The sequence below is a fragment of the Biomphalaria glabrata genome, chromosome 8, assembly GCF_947242115.1.
Source record: "Biomphalaria glabrata chromosome 8, xgBioGlab47.1, whole genome shotgun sequence".
Lineage (NCBI taxonomy): Eukaryota > Metazoa > Mollusca > Gastropoda > Planorbidae > Biomphalaria > Biomphalaria glabrata.
In genome coordinates, this window is record NC_074718.1 from 38,874,511 (window position 1) to 38,891,676 (window position 17,166).

Sequence of the window (17,166 nt, forward strand, 5' to 3'; positions counted from 1 at the left end):
AAAAGGACTGGACTTAGGTAATTAGAGGTCCTAGGGAAAGTGAATTTTGTGGCTCCCAAATAAAATACAAAAATAAACACTATACAAAAAAAAAAAAAAACGCAATTTCCATTGTTTGTTGAAACAATGCTGACGAGTAACAATGTTTTTGAAAACATTCTTTGCGTTCTAATAGCGCGAGGGAAGAAGGAGCTTTTGTACACATTTGTCCTAGCATATGGAGCGAGGAATGTGCCTTTATCTTATCTGTTAAAGGAGAAGTCTGCTCATGATATTGTGAAGACGAACTGCACTTATGGTAAAATAGTATACAGATACACAGATCATATAAAGGCTACCAATGCGTCTATCAAATAGTGATAATGTACAGACTGAATCATATGGACTTTACTTACAAGCAGTACAATAAAAAAAATTCATGGCTGGACAACATATTTCCAGAAAGTCCTGACCAACGCTAGAACCGGATTTAAATTTCAATATTTTAAAGAAATCATCCGGAAAGTTTGTAAACATTTAACAGAGAATCGATGATAACAATCAGCTCGGAAAAAAAAATTATACAGTATGTCACGAATCGATACTGATCATATTGTGACCTAATTCTACTTCTTTCTAGAAACGGGGGTCAGGTCAAAGAAGTCGCCGTGTTAAATAATAAGTAAACAATCAGAGAAAGAGCTCAGGAAAAAATATTCATACTTAATTTTTCTGGAAGGTTATAGATACGAGAAATATTTGGGAAAGAATTGTCTTCGATTCTAGAAAAGGCGATTTAAAAGGGTATAAATTTGAGGAAAGCGAGTTAGTCGAGGTCCTTGAGTAGTAGCGGTCCACAAGTTGTTTAGAGTCAAGTTAAATATTGAAAGCTCAGTTGTATCAGTACTAAGTTCTATTAATATAAAGTTGTAAAGTATGTGTATAATTAAGTTGCATCAGTACAAAGTTTTATCCGTACCAAGTTGTATCAGAGTAAATGTGTAACAGTATAACTACAGTTTAACTATGAAACAGTATTTTGTGGTTTTATTACTTCTGTGAATTAACAAAAATTTCTTGTCAAGGTGATGCTGAATTAAGAAAAACAGAAATCCTCACACAGAATTCCATCATATAAAAGTACATGTATCCAGAACTCAGAATACTACAGCCAATATTGACAATAGACTGCTGGGTTTTGTTTCGAATAATAATAAACATAAAACATTGTTTCAGGTACAACACAAGCCATCTCACTACCCAGCTTCCACAATCTAAAATTGTGCACGACCTAATCTTAAGCCATGAAAAGACAAATGTCGGCAAGATATGAACACATAAAAAACATTCCTTGTGTCTTTGAAAGTATTCGCGGCTACTCGATTGTAGTACTAAAAAAGAAATCAAAGGAAGCCGACTGACCATTGACTAAGTAGGGTGACTGGACAGTATGTAGGGGGCGTTACAGACCGACAAAGAGATCACCGACACTTGACCCACATTCCACTGGACAATGTTGACGGAAGCGAATTCTTTGATTTCCAGTAACAAGCGTCTCAGGGTCAGTACAGAAATGGGCAAGATCTTCAAAAGGGTCTTTCATGTTCTGTATTCTTAATACTTAACGAAGCCTGACCAACACACGAGGTCAAAAGTCTTATTTTTTGTTTTATCCTTAATGACAAATATAGTTTGTAAAATTGTTTACAATCAAACACGTTTCAATATGCAATTCTCTAATACGTTTACTTTTTAAAAGTTTGTATTATAAGTAATACACATTTTTAAGATACATTTCCTCTGGGATTATAATAATAATTAATATTATGTTAAAAACGAACGTGTATTCATTCTCTCGCGCTGCCAGCCTCGAGTTTCGTTAAAGAGAAACAAAATTCATCGTAGTCCCTTTAACAGTTTCCACTGAGGAATTTTCTGATGATGTGGCAGGTCTGCAGCAGTACCGCCCTCTGACAGGCAAAAGGATGTTCCTGGGAATGTTAAGGGTCTTGAAGGTATTATTACTATTTTCACATTCTCGGTTGACATTGCCTGTTATATGTCACACGAACACCAGCATTTTTCAGCATTACACATTTAGCCTTTACAATCGGTGAGGTCAGTTGTTGTTATTATTATGATTATTATTATTGTGAAAACATTCATTTGTCAGTCCAGCATAAAACTAAGGAATACGTTTTGAAATAAAATAATATCAATTCCATGATCTTAATAAACATCCCGGAGTACCACACAGAGATGAACGTGTCACAAGTGTGTGCCCCCCCTGTTATGGAATGTGTGTGCGGGTGTGAGTTTCTATGGTGACTTACTGATTACTAACTGGACTATTTTACTTTTTAATGACTTTATCTTCTTATCTTATATAATACAGACGTTACTTCAAAAAAGAAGATGATTACGTCCTACGCTTAATGCATTTAGTCATGCATATTAACCAATGACTTAAATTCTGCCAAGTACAAGTACTTAGTGTTTTGCTGTGATTTTTCTTTTCATTTATTCAACGTTCTGTTGTGAAATATTTACTAACAACTATGTGTAGATGAAACTACAAAAAAAAAAAAATTAAAACAAGTTTGTTACAACTAATGATGAACACACTAAACAAAGACAAAATTATAAAAACAAAATAAATCAATAACAGGTGAGAAGGTTTAAAAACAATGAATATTTCTTTATTTTATACTTTTCTTCTCAAAAATCTGACGATTTTCATGTATATAGCAGAATACAAAAATGAATGATAAACAAAAAACCAGTTTCACTTGTTTTATAAGCTTTGTAAAAATGTCCAAACTACAACACAACAGTGATGGTGCTCATAGAATAGATTATAATTAAATTGATAATCAGAAGACATGAATTATCATTAGAAAACAAAAAAATCTTTGTATAACTGTATTTACGTCAGTTTCTCTAGATGTAGCTTGCACTTTCAACAGCTGCGTATGTTTATATAAATGTCCATGAGATCATATATACAGTTTTTTTCGCTTGATTATAAGTTGACATTTAAAAATTGTGCTTCCTTACTTAAGAGAGGTCAGCACTAGGGGTTAAACTAAGTATCCTAAATTAACAGAAGCATTTATAACTTGAGATCAGGAGACATCATCAGTAGAAAGTGGCTCCCAAAACAAATGTAGATATTTCAAAATGTCGTTGCTGGTGATGTGATTGTTTTCATATTTTCTGTGCGTCTACAATGTCAGTGCAGAAAAAGCCTTTCGTTTTTCAAACAGGAGATGATCAGAGGCTTAAATACTGTAGAACTAACTAATTGTAGACATTTTTCGTCTGTATTTCAGCTCCAGCTCCAAATAGAAGTATCTGTTAGATAAAAGAAAGAAATGGTAACTAATAATTCTGATAAAGAGACTACAATGAATTTTGTTTCTCTCTAACAAAGCTCAACACTAGCATTGCCAGATAATATATATTAGTTTATTTCTATATTAATATAAAAAAAAAACTATAAACTTTATTTCCAAAGTTTCTTGCACTTACCATTACAGTGTAATTGTGTCAGGAATTCGTGTTTTGCCAGTCGTCAGCACTCCGATATTCACCAACAAAATGCCAACTGTTTCTTATCTAAATACCTTTAATAAAACAAACAAACATCAGAGTACGATAATACAACAAAAGGAAAAATGCGAATCGAAAGACTTAAAACAGTTTAATGCTATCAATTTAGTTAATTACATATTTTACAATTTAACTAAAGAAATACAACACAACTTCTTCTTTAACCCTTTAGACGCGTGTGATAGTTTAGCCTCTAAAACACTAGGATTGTAATTACATTTTGTGTGCGTTCATTGTAAAAAAGCTCAGCACTTTAAGGGTTAAAGAGACGGAAATTATGTAATTTATTAATACAAAAGAAGCCGTTGCAATTATGCCAGGTCCTAACCCAAGTGTAAATCGAAAACAAAAGGCTAAACATGTTTTTTAAATTTCGTTGAGGCATAATATAGTTTCCTTCTAGTTTAACTACTTTCTGGATTTTTTAAAAGTTATTCATGGGAGAATAAAAATGATGTAATACAACTCTACAAGTTTCTTACACTGGGGTGTGTGTGGTGTTAACTTGTCATTTAACTATATTGATATGTATAATGTAGAGGCTTAACTTATAAGGCTGAATTACATCTTGTAGTACAGTTAAGCTGAAAAGACACTTATCTTGAGGTGTCAAATTTTGTTAAGTGTTCCATGACAGCTGGACAAAATTTCGTTTCTTTCAATGTGGATAACACTTGCTTTATTTGGATTCTTTTTTCAGCCACTGGATGCAGCATCCTTGACAGAGCCCATCTATAAAAAAAAATTACAGAAGTTTAGTGTTACACTGAAACCTAAATGAATACGTCTTTGAAGAATACAATTATTTGAGAATATATAATTATCGAATTGTTGAAGTCATCAGTAACTTAAGTACTTAAAAGAATTTTTAAAATACATTTAGACTCTTAGCCTATATAAGTAAATACAAGAATATCTCCAAATAACACTCCTAAACATTACTGACAATGATCAGTGAATATAGGCCTAATGAGAATATAAAGGATGTGACATAAATCTACTCCTTTAGATAGACGCTTTACAAATGTGCGGCTTGCTGGCTGAGAGGGTGAGCACTTGGCATCCAAACCGAGGGATCTCAAGTTCGAATTCCTGTGAAGACAGGGACTTTAAAGCATCAGGATTTGTAGAACACACCTGATTCAGCCTTACTCTAATGTGTATCTGACATGCTTTGTGGAAATAAGGGTGGTTTTACTTATGTTGGCCACCTTAGTTTACCGTAGGACATCTTAAAGGGGTTCTTCTACATTTAACCCTTTTTCCCCCCAATATACTAAGTTAACTAATAAAAATACAAACACTGCTTATTAAATAACAACTACATCTATGAGTAGTTCATACTAAATAAAAGAAACAGGAACGTACCTGTAAGGTTGCGGAATATCTGGACTCATGTTAGTTTCGTGAAGATAGTCAAATGTCACAGTAGACTTTGGTTCTGTTTTAAATAGAATACACCACACTACGGCACCGAGAGAATAGACATCCAGTTTGAATGGGTCCACGTTACCCAATGTGAGAAGCTCTGGCGCCATGAAGGCCGGAGTGCCTCCGACACTGTCCGAGCTGATGATCTCCGTCCCGTGTGGAACATTAAATGCTAAACCAAAGTCTCCAAGGATTGCATTGCTTCTGTCATCCACTAAAATGTTAGCTGGTTTGATATCTGAATGGACAATTCTCTTGTTGTCCAGGTAACTTAAGGCAAATGCCATTTGTACCAAGTAGACTGCCAGGTGTGTGGGGGTCAGTTCATGAAGAACAGAGGACAAACTGCCCTTCTGGTAGTAAGGCATTCCAATTGCCAAGTACGTTGGACATCTGACTGCCACAATCATTTTCATCAAGTTCGGATGTGCCACAGACTGCATCATTTTCACCTCGCGAACAAACATTTTCTTGCTTTTAATACCACCGTCTTCACTTGCGGTTGAAAATATTTTGACCGCTGTTTTTGTTTGGGGCTGGTCAAGATGACTGGCTAACACAACGTTTCCAGACAGTCCTGACCCAATGACAGGTCCAGATTTCAAATTAAATGTCTTAAAGAAATCATCCTTAATGTCCAGAATCTGAAAACCACGTGACTCTGACATGTTGATAAAAATCAAAAAGAAAATTAAATATACGACTTACTAAATTGTGAAATAACTTTGTTTTGAATCCACAGAAATACTGCAGCTAATCCAGTACATAAATATCTCACGAAAATTTAGAATAATTACTTTAAGAAATAACAAAAAAAATCTCGCATAAAATCCAATTTTGAAGCCACTAACGTCTTCAAGCTTAGATTTGAAGGACTGAGACTAAAACCTTGGACTGTCCAGTTTATATAGTACCAGCCACTTGTCGGCTTGACCTGATACTTAAAAGACATTACTTACCTCTTTGAAAGTCTTTGCGGCGACTCTAAAGAAAGCCGACTAGAATTAACCCTCCAATGGCGACTGGGCAAAAGGGTTAAGGATCACCGATCCGTGACTAACGCTTGAGTAGACAATGGACAGTCGCTTTGAAGTGAAGCGCAGGTTAACAGGCAAGTGGGCGGAGCTGATTCAAACAGATGTTTATTCCCTGCCGACAAAGAGACTCTCTAGTCCGGACGAAGGACGCTGTTGACAAAGACCATCCTTTTTTTTTTAACTTTGATCTTGACCCACAGCGACTGCTGACCTACATTGAAGTGGACAGGTTTATAGAGGAAAAAAAATATTTCTTTTGATTTTCACCGACTCGGAACTGACCAACATCATAGGACACAATGTTTACGCAGCGGATACTTTTGATCTATTTGGGTAAAAATGTTGATGACATGTCCGATAAACATTCCTTTCATTTTTGAAGTGTCCTTAAAGTTTATAACCAATTTCAAATTTAAAAAAAAAGAAGAAAATAACTCTCATTCTTGGGATTTATTTATGTGTTACAATTCTTCGCACCATGTGTGTATGTTTAGTTTCGTTTTACAAGTTCGTAAATTGATTAACTTCATATACTCTAGATTTAAGTTTTTAGAATAGCCCGTCTTTTTCCGTAGTTTCTATCCATCGAGAAGACATAGTCCAAGTCCGCGCTAGATGGAGAGAAACAGTGACCAAGAAAGTTATGGACAGTGAGAAAACATGGGTCTCAGCTGTGGAAGAAAAGCGTGTCATACGAAAAAAATAGCCGGTTCCTCTACCACCAAAGAGAAAGCTACCTTAACCTGCGATATTGGTGGACGGGAGTGTCTCTCCAACATAGGGCTCCACAGTCATATGAAAAAGTGTTCGAGATGAACAATAATCGCTCTACGACTGAAGGAGACCAATAATAATCAGTCTCTAGTAAATATAGCGAGAGGCGCGGTGGCTGAGCGGTAAAGCGCTTGGCTTCTGAACCGAGGGTCCCGGGTTCGGAACCTGGTGAAGACTGGGATTTTTATTTCGGGATCCTTGGGCGCCTCTGAGTCCACCCAGCTCTAATGGGTACCTGAAAAGTAAAGGCGGTTGGTCGTTGTGCTGGCCACATGACACCCTCGTTAACCGTAGGCCGCAGAATCAGATAACCTTTACATCATCTGCCCTATAGACCACAAGGTCTGAAAGGGGAACTTTACTTTTTTTTTAGCATTTGAAACTGAATAAGTGTGCTATCTTTGCATCGATCTTTTGACCATTTTAGAGGCATGCTAATTGACCTTTTACCTCTTAAACATTCATGCACACTCTTGTATAGTTAAATAGTGTTACCGCATCCAGCTAGATAAGTAGTACTGTCTTCGTTGACTAATTCATTTCTCAATGAATCTACATCATTAAAATACTCATATGTCAAGTAAAATGAATACTTATACAAAATTGTGAAAACAGTTCTTAAATATTTTCTAAAAAATATTAGCCAATTTTGCAACGTTTTTCTTTTCTTTTTTTTTACACTACAAAAATAAAATTTTGACTCATATGTTGATGTTATTATCTATGACATAAAATGGTGTAAAATGTTTCATAAAAATGAAAATTACATTCCTGTAATTGAAACACTCTGTTCTAAATATTCTTTTTTTTTTTCTACATTTTATTTGTTCAAAGGATCATTAAACTATCGATCTCCAATTTTCTTTACTCTTCTAAAACAATTTTTTTTCTCTAAATTGTCCTGACTACACAAAAAACATATCTTGTAGAAAGTTTCGAGGCCCCTTGTAACGGAACCATCCGAGATCATTGAAGATCAACGTACAATGGACAGCAAAGTTTACACAAGAAGAGGCAATCAATGAACAAACAAGATCTATTGAATGCTAGAAAACAAGCGCGTAGTAGGATCATCTTGTTATGTGAAACCTTCCCGATTCTTATTGATCAGAACTAGACATTATATTGCAATTAGGTCAAATGAGCTGTTACATATAGCCATGCTATTTATTTTGAGCTAATAAAAACTGTATTACTGTCACACATTTTTTTTTTTTATTCATAAAATGAGGTCAGATAAAAAGTCTTAGATAAAGAGGAAGTAGACAGAGCTCAATGTAGACGTTTCCAGTGCAAGTAGTTCTCATAGAGCTTTGCTTTGTGGGTAGACTTCAGGGGGACTTTACTTCAGCCAGTTTTGCTGATAGTCTGCCGTGAAAATTGCACTGTCATTATTTCCTTTTGTTATAAGACTACTTAGAAGGTAGGATTTTATATTAAAACTTAATGTAGTCTAAAACCTCATGAATGAACTGCCTTTCCTTGGTCATTTAAAAGTCCGTCCATATCCAGTGTTGAACAGTGCTCTAGTGCGCACTATAACAGTATTTGTATCAAACGGTAGAAGACCATATACTGAATGATTGTTTAGTTATAAAAAATAAAATGTGCAGTTCTTCTAACGTCCTCTAAGCCGATACATATAGATAACTAGTGATGCATATATTCTTTTGGTTTGTAATTAAAAAATTAAAATAAAATTAAAATTCCTATATTAAAATTTTGAAAACGTATTTAATATATACATTTCAAAATGTGTCATTATGTGGAATGAACCGCTTGGCTATAGTATTGGGGCTCGAGTTCCAATCTTGATGTAGGAATTTTTAATTTTGATTTTGATTTGATACATATAGATAACTAGTTATGCATATATTCTTTTGGTTTGTAATTTAAAAGATTTTTAAAAATTCAAATTCCTATATTAAAATTTTGAAAACGTTTTTAATATATACATTTCAAAATGTGTCATTATGTGGAATGAGCCGCTTTGCTATAGTATTAGGGGCTCGAGTTCCAATCTTGATGCAGGAATTTTTAATGTTGATTTGTTTCAGACAGTACGGAAACTTTCGCCCATATACTATCTAGCCACACATTCTTACTAAAGAAATTGGACCAGTGTGCATTGTGCATGCTAGTGGAGATTTTCATAAATGGCGGCCTATTTTTAAATAGCAATCTTTTTGGTGTATCCGGTAAAGAAATTACAGGAAGTGTTGATACGTTTATATATAAAATTACATATTCACAAGTTTTGCACATTTTAGCTCTGCAGAATTACGTTTTGTAATGTCCTCTGTTGGTAATTTTAAATTTAGTTGGCATTTCGAAGTTCGAGAGAGTGTCCTTGACATTGTTTTAAACATCGTGTAAAATCTCCAATAGCGCGAAAGTTGCGCCATCAAAAGGGCGATTTTAAAAAATGTGCTGCTCAATTTTGACCAAAAAAAAATTAAATTACTTTGTTTTATTTTAATGTTTGAGCATATCGGGATCGAAATACTGGCCAATAGGTTAAAATAGTGGAAAATAAAAAAAAAATTATTTCATAAATAATCTACAGATGACGATGACAGCGATCTGTTTTTCTGCTCTGAGATTCTGGCTGTGTTTGCTAGGGAGAAATACGTTGGGTCAGTCTTATTCGGACACTGTCAACATCATGGTGGACATCGTTGAGAACAAGGACTACCACACAGAGGTGCGGCCACTCAAAGATCAGCTGCAGGTCATCGACGTCGACGTGGACTTTGAGCTGGTCTCCATTGTGAACATCGATGACGTCGCTCAGAGTTTCAATATCAACGGCTTCTTGCTGTTTACCTGGCAGGACGAGGTATATACAGTTAGTAGAGAAATACAAGCAGTGGAAAGTGTATTTTTACAAAGCTTACAGTAACTCATTCTGTCTGTCTGCCTGTCTGTTTGGTAAAAGGTGTGCACAGGTTGTTTCTCCCACATCCATTTATCAAGCGAAAACTTGGCACAATTATTCATTGACATAGACAATTGGTAATTAATTATTTTTCTTGATATTTAATAAGGGAAATAACCTGCACATTATTTGGTAGATATAGTTCTAAGGGTGAGTTCTTCACCTTTAGATAAGTTTTTTTCTTTTTTAAAGTTTTTTCTTGTTATATTTTGCTTGATTCTTTTAAGATGGAAAAAAAAATATCAACAACATTCTAAATTTTGAAGTTATTTTTAGTAGCTCTTGAATGTGGAAAAGCCTATATTAGTTTTGTGTGGCCTGTCTGTCTGTCCATCTGTCCCACAAAAACTAGAAAAAAAAAATTAAAATCATATATTTCAGGTCTTGCAAAGTTCTCATGCAAAGGCTACTTTTTAGCTTCTGAAAGTGAACAATGTTGTTTCAAAATTAATTATTTAAGCAGGTTTTTCATAAAATGACATCACTTTAAAAAGATGTTTTTTAGTAGATGTAAGTCATCATAAAAAAAAATTCCACCTTATATATATATATATGTGTGTGTGTGTGTGTGTGTGTGTCTGTGTCTGTGTGTGTGTTTGTGTGTGTGTGTGTGTTTCTGTGTGTCTATATGTGTTTGTGTGTGTGTGTGTGAATGTGACTATACATCATTCGATATTGCAGATGCTGACCTGGGATCCGTACCGATATGGTAACCAGACAATCATCCACCCCAAACCGGAACAGATCTGGAGGCCTAGAGTTGTACTCTTGAATACTCTTGGAGACAGGGATCTTTTCAAGGATGATATAGCGTACGGATACTAATTAAAAGTATATTACTGGATATGATACGGATACTAATTAAATGTATATTACTGGATATGATACGGATACTAATAAAATTTATATTACTGGATATGATACGGATACTAATAAAATGTATATTACTGGATATGATACGGATACTAATAAAATGTATATTACTGGATATGATACGGATACTAATAAAATGTATATTACTGGATATGATACGGATACTAATAAAATGTATATTACTGGATATGATACGGATACTAATAAAATGTATATTACTGGATATGATACGGATACTAATAAAATTTATATTACTGGATATGATACGGATACTAATAAAATGTATATTACTGGATATGATACGGATACTAATAAAATGTATATTACTGGATATGATACGGATACTAATAAAATGTATATTACTGGATATGATACGGATACTAATAAAATGTATATTACTGGATATTGTAACGATTCTACTATAGAAGAACGTTAAAAGTTTCTAAAACTTAGCTCTGATAAAGTTTTTCAGCTTCGGAAAACATAATAGGTATCTTTTATGTTACGTGGGACAATTATTTACTTGGTCATATATATAGACAGTTTGTCGTGCCTTTTAATAATTGGGTTCTCAGGTACCTGGTAGATTTTTACTTTGATTGGAGAACATGTTTAGTTATGAAATACTGTAATAATTGTAGCAATGATTGTATACAGCTAGCAATTAATAATTCTCGTGCGAATTAAGAATAGGTAACGGAAGCTGATAAAAGTAAAAGTAATTATAAAGTTAAATGTATTCTGTAATTTTGGGATCATCGGGTATATAGCCAAAATACAACGACTAATAACTAATACACATTTTTATAATGTCCCACTTATATTTGAACCTTGGATTTAGTCCAGTGGCTGTAGACTATGCAGGTTATGTTTACTGGGCACCTGGAGGATTAATTCCAGCATCGTGTGAACTGCACATGAGTGATTATCCTTTCGATCAACAAAAGTGTATTATTACGGCAAGTACATTATTTAATGTAATATAATTTTCCATAAACGCTTAATCTCCAAGCCTACTAGTTCCCATATTTTCTGTGTTTTTTTTTCATTTCAGTTTTTCTTAAATTATGAGACAGTGGTACGGCGATATTAATAATGGTAGCGATAATTTTCATTTTTTACCAATGAGCAGCAGATCAGTGCAATTATTATTATAATTATTATTAAGCATTTACTATAAATTTGTATTGTTTTTTTTAGAAAATTTAATATTTGAATTTTAAATACTTTCTTTCTTCTCATGTATGAGCTCCAATATAGAATGTGATAAGTAGTAGGCATGTTGGGTACTACGTACACGTAGACATGTTATAAAGAACCTAAATCGACCACCGGAAGACAACTTTTATATCTGCTCTACGTATGACTGGGACTCTTCTTCTTCTTCTTCTTCCTCGTTCTCATTGTTATGTTGGAGTGTTCAGATGACGAGACCAATACATGAGATGTACTGCTCAGTGGTTTCCAAATCAGGGAGCTCTCCATATAGTTTTATTTTTATTGGGGTGTTTTGGGGCCAGTGTCTCGTACGGGCCTCATGGTAAAGAGAGCAGTTTTGAAGGACATGGTCAGCATTTTCTGGCGACACTCCACATGGGCAAATTTCACTGGTTCCAATTTTAAGCTTCTGGTACATATGTTGTCTCATTCTGTTGTTTCCGGTTCTGGGTCGAAAGATTAGATGTCGATCTTGTCGGAATAGCTAAGGACTCGAAGACAAGCCTTATTATGATATGGACATGAGAAGACTTAATGGACACGACATGGCCTGACATGTACCTAGGTGCCTAACATCATTTTTCTTTTAGTTTCTATCAATGACATACAACGCAGACGAACTTGTTTTCTCGCCTGCATCTCTTCAAGTGAAACTGGACTTCTTTACCCAACACGGTGAATGGGAACTGACCAATGCTACTCTACATACCATTCAAATAACTGCCGGTAACACCGAAGGCTCCACAATTCAGGCGAGTAAAAGACGTTTATAGCGCACTAGTAATGATATCCTCCTAGGGATGTATAGAACTAGATTTTATGTTTATAGCGCACTAGTAATGATATCCTCCTAGGGATGTATAGAACTAGATTTTATGTTTATAGCGCACTAGTAATGATATCCTCCTAGAGATGTAAAGAACTAGATTTTATGTTTATAGCGCACTAGTAATGATATTCTCCTAGAGATGTAAAGAACTAGATTTTATGTTTATAGCGCACTAGTAATGATATCCTCCTAGAGATGTAAAGAACTAGATTTTATGTTTATAGCGCACTAGTAATGATATCCTCCTAGAGATGTAAAGAACTAGATTTTATGTTTATAGCGCACTAGTAATGATATCCTCCTAGAGATGTAAAGAACTAGATTTTATGTTTATAGCGCACTAGTAATGATATCCTCCTAGAGATGTAAAGAACTAGATTTTATGTTTATAGCGCACTAGTAATGATATCCTCCTAGGGATGTATAGAACTAGATTTTATGTTTATAGCGCACTAGTAATGATATCCTCCTAGGGATGTATAGAACTAGATTTTATGTTTATAGCGCACTAGTAAAAATATCGTTCCAGGGATGTATAGAACTAGATTTTATGTTTATAGCGCACTAGTAAAAATATCGTTCCAGGGATGTATAGAACTAGATTTTATGTTTATAGTGCACTAACTAGTAATAATATCGTCCTAGGGATGTATAAAACTAGATTCTTGTAGTTGTTATTACTTTTACCTTTTCTATTAAGTTAATTATAAAGTAGTTCTAAACTAGATAAAGACCATTGGGCAGTTGGAGAGCATTCACGAAAGACACGGGACACACATTTGAGGCCAAAAGATCCACTGACGAGTGGGATCTTGGTCTACTAAAGTCGGTGACTGACTTCACTTTATCTTGAGTACTGCTAGGGTGCTCCGTGTTTGACACTTTGTTACTTATCATAGCCTTTCTGTAAAATCAAGCTACGGGCGCTTTAAGACAGTAGGATACCAAGTCAATTTGCATTTAACAGTGAACTGTAGTACACAAATACAAATACACAACCTAATAAGATATTCAGAAAGATACAAAGATAAAGCTACATTTCTGATTCCAAAAGCTAAAACTAATTTGTATAAGTGTTCTTTCTTTGTTGAAGACATTGGAGCATAGATCGGAAAGTATGAATCGACCAGGGCAAGCAATGATTTAGCAGGGTTTAGGTCACTAGGAGGTATCCAAGACTATGTTAACACGTGGGCACTGCAATGGCTTAGCAGGGTTTAGGTCTCTAAGAAACAACCAAGACTATGTTAACACGCGGGCACTCACAGGCCGTAGTTATCTTCTGCCTTGGGATTATCGGCCCGGTATCATACGTTTTTCTCATATGATCTCCGCAGCCTTTCTGTCTATGAGTATTAGACAGTGAAGTTTTCAATTTAGATTTATCCTAGCCAGCCAAGGCTAATGAGCCTCTCCAGTCCGAAGAACATAATAAAGTTTATCTATTGACATTCCACATAGCAATGGCATATTAAAAAATATTTATTATATATTTTAGTTGAATTTTCAGCTCCGAAGAAGACCAACATTTCTGCTAATCAACATTGTCATGCCAGTTGTCTTTCTTTCTTTTCTGAATCTCATGGTGTTCGTCATCCCAGCTCACTCAGGGGAGAAAATTAGTTACGGTGAGTTGCTTGACTTCAGCCTGTGTGGTGTTTTATAGAGTGTCTTATTTAAAAGGTGAAATACTTACAAAACTGTGTTACATTTTGTTAATCATATGTTTTATTCTATTTTTTTTTTGCCATATTGCTAATAAGTGAATTTCTGTTTTGTAACAGGCATCACTGTGCTACTGGCCTTGTCTGTGTTTCTTAGTATAGTGAGCAGCATGTTGCCTAAATCAGGGACGAGCACTCCAAAGCTCACTATTTACCTCTTCCTGCTTCTTATTATCTCCCTGTTGACAGTTATTGACAGCATCATCATTGTCTACCTGGCACACAAAGACCAGGTGAATATAAAGATTTGTTTATCGATGATTTAATATTTTTTCTTCAATATTGTCACATCTGATGTGCAGGGCGGCCTTATGCAAACTAGGCTGCCGCCTAGGGCCTCCGATTAGGTGGGGGCCTCGTCGAGGACTCTAAACATATTTTTGAGAAGAAAAGCGATACTTGTGTCCAACGCTATTGCTGGAGTACACTCGGTTTTAAATAAATTGCGTACTTTTATTTTTTTGGGAGGCTGTTTATTTATTATTTTATTTGGGGCCACCAAATTCACTTCGTTAAGGGCCTCCAATTATCTAAGGCAGGCCCTGCATGTGGGGTAGCTTCCCTGCCCAACTGTAAGCTGTGCCGCTATACTATTGATAGATTAAACCATACATAAGTAAATTTACTGTAAATTCTATTTTAAAATTTCAAAGACCAAATATTTGTATGTACATCTAAATCCCAAACATTTGTTCTATTTCAGAAAAAAGTAGCGCATCAGAGAGCAAGAACAAACTTTCTTAGCGGTTACTCTAAAACCAGAAACATAACGCGAACTATTTCGTCTATGATAAGTAACAAAGTGTCAAACATGGAGCTCCCTAGCAGTAATCAAGATAAAGTGAAGACAGTCCCCGACTTTAGTAGACCAAGATCCCGATCGTCAGTGGATCTCAAAGATGGACTCGGTGACATCGGAGTTAAAGAAGCATGGACAGTGGTCAATTATTATAGAATCATTGGCCAATATATTGATCGTGCATCTTTTGTGGTGTTTCTTCTAGTTTGGATGGTGATCACATTTTATTTCTTGCTACAGATGGCATTTTAGTTTCTTTTTTTCAATCAACATAAGTAAAGTATTTTCAACTAGTGTAGATTAATAGCCCAGATTGACGTTGCTGTGGAATGAAAACTTCAGGCAGAATGACTGGACCACATACATAGGCCTACTTGTATCTAGACTGAATATAGCTTTTTTTGATAACCCATATACAAAAATTGAGTATCTCAAACGAATGTGGCTTCATATATAGCATCACGGAACCACATAGTCAAAGGAAATCTTTACAACAAATGTTTAAATATCTGCTATTTCCACATTTAAAAAAAAAAATGTTTTGTGTTTCTGATAAAATGTTTGACCTGTTTTGGATGTTTCTTCAGAGTTAAAGATAATTTTACTTCCTAGTCCTAAACTCCCACAGGACGACGGGAATGGCAGCGGGCAGGGTATAAGTCCGGACCATCTAGATTCTAGACAACTGAACAACAGTCCAGCGTGCATAAATGAACTTCCAGGCAGCCATACATATATAATTTATTTATAATAGACTATTAGAAACTTGAAGCAATGTACATTCATTAAACTTTTTTAATGTTTCAAATACCTATTTTGTAACAACAATTAAAGTTACATATATTAAAGTAAGGCAAAGAAAGAAGTTACCTTCCCTGGAGAAGAGTTCTATAGAGCAGATGACGTAAAGGTCATCTGGTTCTGTGGGTCTACGGTTAACGAAGGTGTCATGTGGCCAGCACAACGACCAACCGCGTTTACATTTCCCCAACCAATGTAACGCAACCATGAGACCAAAGATCCAGAAATAAAAAATCCCAGTCTTCACCAGGATTCGAACCCAGTTTCGGAATCCAAGCGCCTTACCGTTTAGCCACCGCACCTCCCGTATTTTAATGTAGGCCTACTCATGCAAAATTGCAGAGCAACAATGTAACAAGTAGTAAAGTTCCCTTTTAAGACCTTGCGAGTTAAAAGAAATTAGATATGACACTCTTTCTTTCTATTGTAAAACTATAATTCATTTCATGTATAAAGTGATTGATAATATATTCAAATTTATGTGACGATTGAATTCGGACATTTTTCGCGTGATTCTAGGTTAAAGCTTACTTAACCTGTTATTAAACCCAGCACTGCCTGAGACCCCTCAATTCGTTAGTCAAACTGTTTGTCATGAGGAGTCACTGTCTCGTACTGGACATTGTCAAAGCAGAACAGTTTCCTGGCTGTAAGAATTATGGTTTCAAATCTTTGCATAATGTTGCAAGGCAACCCTTACATATGTTTCGTTATTAAATTATATTTCTGGCAAAATCCATATATATATTTATAAGTCTAAGAGAAAGAACTGCGTACTTAAAGCTATATCACCAGCTAATGGAGAAGTTATTTCCGTTCTTCGATATCAAACATAATAATAAAGGTAAAAAGAAAAGCAGAAATAACGGATGACAATAGCCTAATTATTTAGCCATATCAATGAATACTGTTCAATTAAAATTCTCCTGTTGGTAAAAGCAAATATTAATTGTCAGCAATTAATTGACCAATCGGTTAATTTTTTTTTCGACTCATGTGTTGTCTTTGCCAAAGGATAACTTAATCCGATAATGGGTGTTGCAGAAATAACTTGTTCAAACTTTCACCTGACAGACAGACGTACAAACTTTGTAACGAAAGAAATTATATGATTACTATAGTATAAAATCAATTAAAAGGAAGTTGACTCC

At 35.0% G+C, this 17,166-nt stretch overlaps 2 protein-coding genes across 2 annotated transcripts; one reads left to right on the forward strand and one right to left on the reverse strand.

Annotated features, from left to right (window-relative positions):
* Positions 1 to 2,764: 2,764 nt before the first annotated feature.
* LOC129927731 (uncharacterized) lies at positions 2,765 to 5,873 on the reverse strand. Its single transcript, XM_056038136.1, has 3 exons — positions 4,960 to 5,873; positions 3,511 to 4,323; positions 2,765 to 3,333 (listed from the first exon to the last, which is right to left on the reverse strand). The coding sequence occupies exons 1-2, from the start codon at positions 5,688 to 5,690 to the stop codon at positions 4,188 to 4,190; spliced, it is 867 nt and encodes a 288-aa protein (XP_055894111.1). The 5' UTR covers positions 5,691 to 5,873; the 3' UTR covers positions 2,765 to 3,333; positions 3,511 to 4,187.
* Positions 5,874 to 8,132: 2,259 nt separating this feature from the next.
* Positions 8,133 to 11,630, forward strand: LOC106058247 (acetylcholine receptor subunit alpha-like). Its single transcript, XM_056039381.1, has 4 exons — positions 8,133 to 8,256; positions 9,400 to 9,672; positions 10,453 to 10,583; positions 11,486 to 11,630. Exons 2-4 carry the CDS (start codon positions 9,400 to 9,402, stop codon positions 11,628 to 11,630), a joined length of 549 nt encoding a protein of 182 aa, XP_055895356.1. The 5' UTR covers positions 8,133 to 8,256.
* Positions 11,631 to 17,166: the final 5,536 nt, after the last annotated feature.

Bases quoted from the DNA above. Each gene is read 5' to 3' on its own strand.
- LOC106058247 (XM_056039381.1), top strand. From the start codon at position 9,400: ATGACGATGACAGCGATCTGTTTTTCTGCTCTGAGATTCTGGCTGTGT. The intron at 9,673-10,452 runs GTATATACAGTT...TCGATATTGCAG, and splicing joins TGTTTACCTGGCAGGACGAG to ATGCTGACCTGGGATCCGTA. The intron at 10,584-11,485 runs GTACGGATACTA...CCTTGGATTTAG, and splicing joins CTTTTCAAGGATGATATAGC to TCCAGTGGCTGTAGACTATG.
- LOC129927731 (XM_056038136.1), bottom strand. From the start codon at position 5,690: ATGTCAGAGTCACGTGGTTTTCAGATTCTGGACATTAAGGATGATTTC. The intron at 4,324-4,959 runs GTACGTTCCTGT...TTTTTTTTATAG, and splicing joins GATATTCCGCAACCTTACAG to ATGGGCTCTGTCAAGGATGC.